Source organism: Elaeis guineensis, chromosome 1 (genome assembly GCF_000442705.2).
Source record: "Elaeis guineensis isolate ETL-2024a chromosome 1, EG11, whole genome shotgun sequence".
NCBI lineage: Eukaryota > Viridiplantae > Streptophyta > Magnoliopsida > Arecales > Arecaceae > Elaeis > Elaeis guineensis.
The window spans coordinates 172,743,413-172,746,693 of record NC_025993.2 but is presented as its reverse complement, the minus strand read 5'-3'; the positions used below and the strand labels follow the sequence as shown (position 1 = coordinate 172,746,693).

General features: G+C 38.5%; 1 protein-coding gene across 2 annotated transcripts in view; it reads right to left on the bottom strand.

The window, feature by feature from the left end:
- Positions 1-291: 291 nt before the first annotated feature.
- The window catches only part of LOC105039615 (calmodulin-binding protein 60 B), an 18,082-nt gene continuing 15,092 nt past the window's right edge, over positions 292-3,281 (bottom strand). For both annotated transcript variants that reach the window (XM_010915823.4, XM_010915824.4), the window contains exons 5-9: positions 3,267-3,281; positions 3,006-3,166; positions 2,713-2,916; positions 1,557-1,794; positions 292-1,226 (exon numbers count right to left, since the gene is read on the bottom strand). The exon at positions 3,267-3,281 is cut by the window's right edge and continues 479 nt beyond it. In XM_010915823.4, the coding sequence (XP_010914125.1) occupies positions 631-1,226; positions 1,557-1,794; positions 2,713-2,916; positions 3,006-3,166; positions 3,267-3,281 (1,214 nt within the window). In that variant the 3' untranslated portion in view covers positions 292-630. The remainder of the gene's footprint in view (positions 1,227-1,556; positions 1,795-2,712; positions 2,917-3,005; positions 3,167-3,266) is intronic.

Below are 3,281 nucleotides of genomic sequence, written 5' to 3'. Positions count from 1 at the left end.
AGAATAACCCTTTTTGCTAGAATGTCTTACAAGAAAAGCAGAACCCTTTTATCTTCCCCAGCGTAAGCTGATACACATGTTTATATTACCTTCATAGACTTCTCCATTCACATCGTCTGTCTTTATAAGCTTCTGAAGCATGTTCAGATCACCAAAAGGCTAAGAAAGTTCAGACCTGCTAGGAAATTACTTGAAGCTCGGTATCTTCAGAAATTACACGAGCAGATGGACTGTACCATCAGGAGCACACTCACTGATAATTGTGCTGTAGTTATTTAAAACACCACAGAGTTAAATTCCGAACGTTCTAAATAAAACAATCTTATGGTGAATATATGTTGGCAGCATTACAGCGAGTTAACAGTCTGAATTAAATTAACGCACTGTTTCTAAAGACCTTTCAGAGTGCATGGGTGAACAACATAATAACTAACAGAAAAGCTAAACAAGGAAGAACCTTACTGTACAGAACAATTGTGTACAAGTCACTAGCAGCGATGAGAAGTCAAGTTACCACAGATCCAGGTCTGCATCATCCTTCCCTGGTACTCAATTGAGGCACTTAATGCTGGTAGTTGACTCCAAGAACTATGATACAAGACCAAGACGATTATGTCATTATCTGATTTGCTAGTCTTCCAGCTCAACAAGCTGAGCTCTCTTTTCAGCTGCTTTCTTCCTGATAAAGATACCCCATCTCATAGCTGCCTTGATCTTGAGCCACCCAACAACGGCTCTACCAGATGAACGGCTACGATCCTCATCAAAGTTAAAGCTTGGGCAAGGCGAAGATATGTAAGATTGAAAACCATATGTGTCTTCAGGTATACTGGCGGATGCCCCACCCATGCTGAAAACACGGAGCAATTGTTGCATTTCTTCATTCTCCAGTATCTCATGGCTTCTCATGCGGATCTCCTCTTCCGAGAGATTAAAATCTTCAACAGCCTGGATATCACGTTGACGAGACCAGTCATCATAAGAATTGAGATTGGTTGACAGTACTGACTGGCCCAACGGCTGAAATCCAAGGTTTGCCTGTTGAGGTGGGCCCAGGGCTAGCCCAGTGCTATCATTTCTTGTAACTTGAGTTTGCTGTGAAGATCCGTTCAACTGACTTTGTGGGGCAAATGAATTGCTTTCATATTGCATATGGACATTTGAATCCACATGTTGAGAATGAGCAACGTATCTGGTCACTTGATTCCCATTGTACCCAGCAGAAGCTGCATCTCCCGTACAAAATATACATTAGTTAGCAAACTGACTTCTTTGAGTAAACATGCATCATTCTAGTTCTACAGAGTGGGTGGTTTAATTTGCATTGGAGTCCAAGGCAAAACGTTCTCCACTAAAATTAAGCTATTATTGAAGCATGTGAAGAGGTCTGCAATAGGTTTCATTTCAGGCAGCCATTTTATTAGGTGCAATTCAACTCAAACAATGACAATCTCATGGTTATAACACAAAGAAGAAGGGGCTATTCTGGGATGTCGAAAGATTTAACGAAACAATTCAGCATATTGTTGGATTATAAGTTTAAAAAAGTTCATTACCTCCAACCACCACTCCTCCATCCACTGCAGAATGCTCCATAGGGACTGCAGTTGACATATGCTGCTGAGAAGATTGCTGATCATACGAAGCAGGATAGTTTGTTGAAGCTGATGAAGGTTCATTTCGGGTAGCAATTGTCTTCTTGCTCTGCCTGAAGCTCAAAAGAGCCTTGCCATCATATTCTATGACGTGCATCCAATTATCATAAGCCTTTTTCACAAGTGTGTCTACAAAGACCTGCAAGATAGCATTTACCAGTTTTCTCGGCATTATTTTTTGTTTGTATCATTTGGATATCAGGATCTACTGCACTTCACAAAAATAACAACCAGCTGAACTTGACAGGTTTTTCTTATAAATGAACTGGAAAAGGAATTTAACTGAGCATGCAACACCTGAAACTTTGAAGTCTACCCATGTTTAAAGATGGTCTAAGATTTCAGATTTATTTCTTTCTGTTGGTGCATGTATGCATTGTATGCATGCATTTGTGTATATGCATGTATCTATGTATGTAAGCGGTGTGTTCTTTAGATCAGGTTATAAATCCTAAAGAAACAAAAAAGGTAAATTAGCAGCTAAAAACAATGCTAAGTCTAACCCTGGTGCCGATTACACCAGGACAAATGCATTTCATCACATTTGATGTTTAGCCATACACAAAAAGCGACTGAATATACAAAGGATATGGTTACTTAATAGCCACTCAACCATGTTAATGCCTGTAGCTCCTATACAACGTTGATGCTTCTAGCTCCAATAAGTTGCTAGCAGAATATATCAAGAATCCTGTAACCAAGTAGAAATATGCTGGTGCTATAACAATTTTACTAGTCTTAAGCAAATAGAGGACAGGTAACTTTGGAATGTGAAATATTACAACTTTACCAGCACAGGATGCGACCGAAATTATGTAAGCAGATAGTTATCCTCTGATGTTTGGCACTTGGGTGCGACATTATCATATGCTTCATTCACCACATGTATTTTTAGTATTTCAGCCATACATCATAGCATAACCATCAGCTCAGCAGAGAGATCATATGAATTACACTTTCACATTAAAAATTTAACTCGTGAAAATGTATTATAGATGATCCATAAAAACTACCATGCAGGATCTGATAAAATAAAAGTATTCCAAATAAAACCAACCTTCTGGTTGTCAGTCAGACATTCAGCCGAATAAAACTGCTCTCCAGCAATCAAGCCACTAAATTCATAAATATTATTGAAGATTGCACCAACATTCCTTGTTTCATCAGCATAGTATATATAATACTTTCCACTTAAGACACAAGTTTTGGCATGCTCCACAAGGCTATCCCACATCTTATTTGACATGCCACTTCCAAGTATCTACAGTTGTCAGGAAAAAAAAATTGTCAAAACAAACAAACAATGTTAACATAAGATTCTATTCCAAACAATCATGTTTGAAATCTTACATTCCGCAATCTTTGTGGATCCCTTACAACAAGCCGGAGAAAATCTTCAACAGTGAAGATTCCATTCTTATTTAACTTTTTGTGGAATGCACCATCCTTGCCAATCTTTTCCAATCGCCAAACGTCATCTTTTAGGGCAGGTGGATAGTGCTTCTTGTATACTGTAACCAATGGAAAGTAATGACATTTGAAAACCAGAATTCTGATATATGTACAAAAAAAAGAAAGATACTAAATTGCAAAGGCATGCAGTAGACCTACATTCCCCTCGGTGAT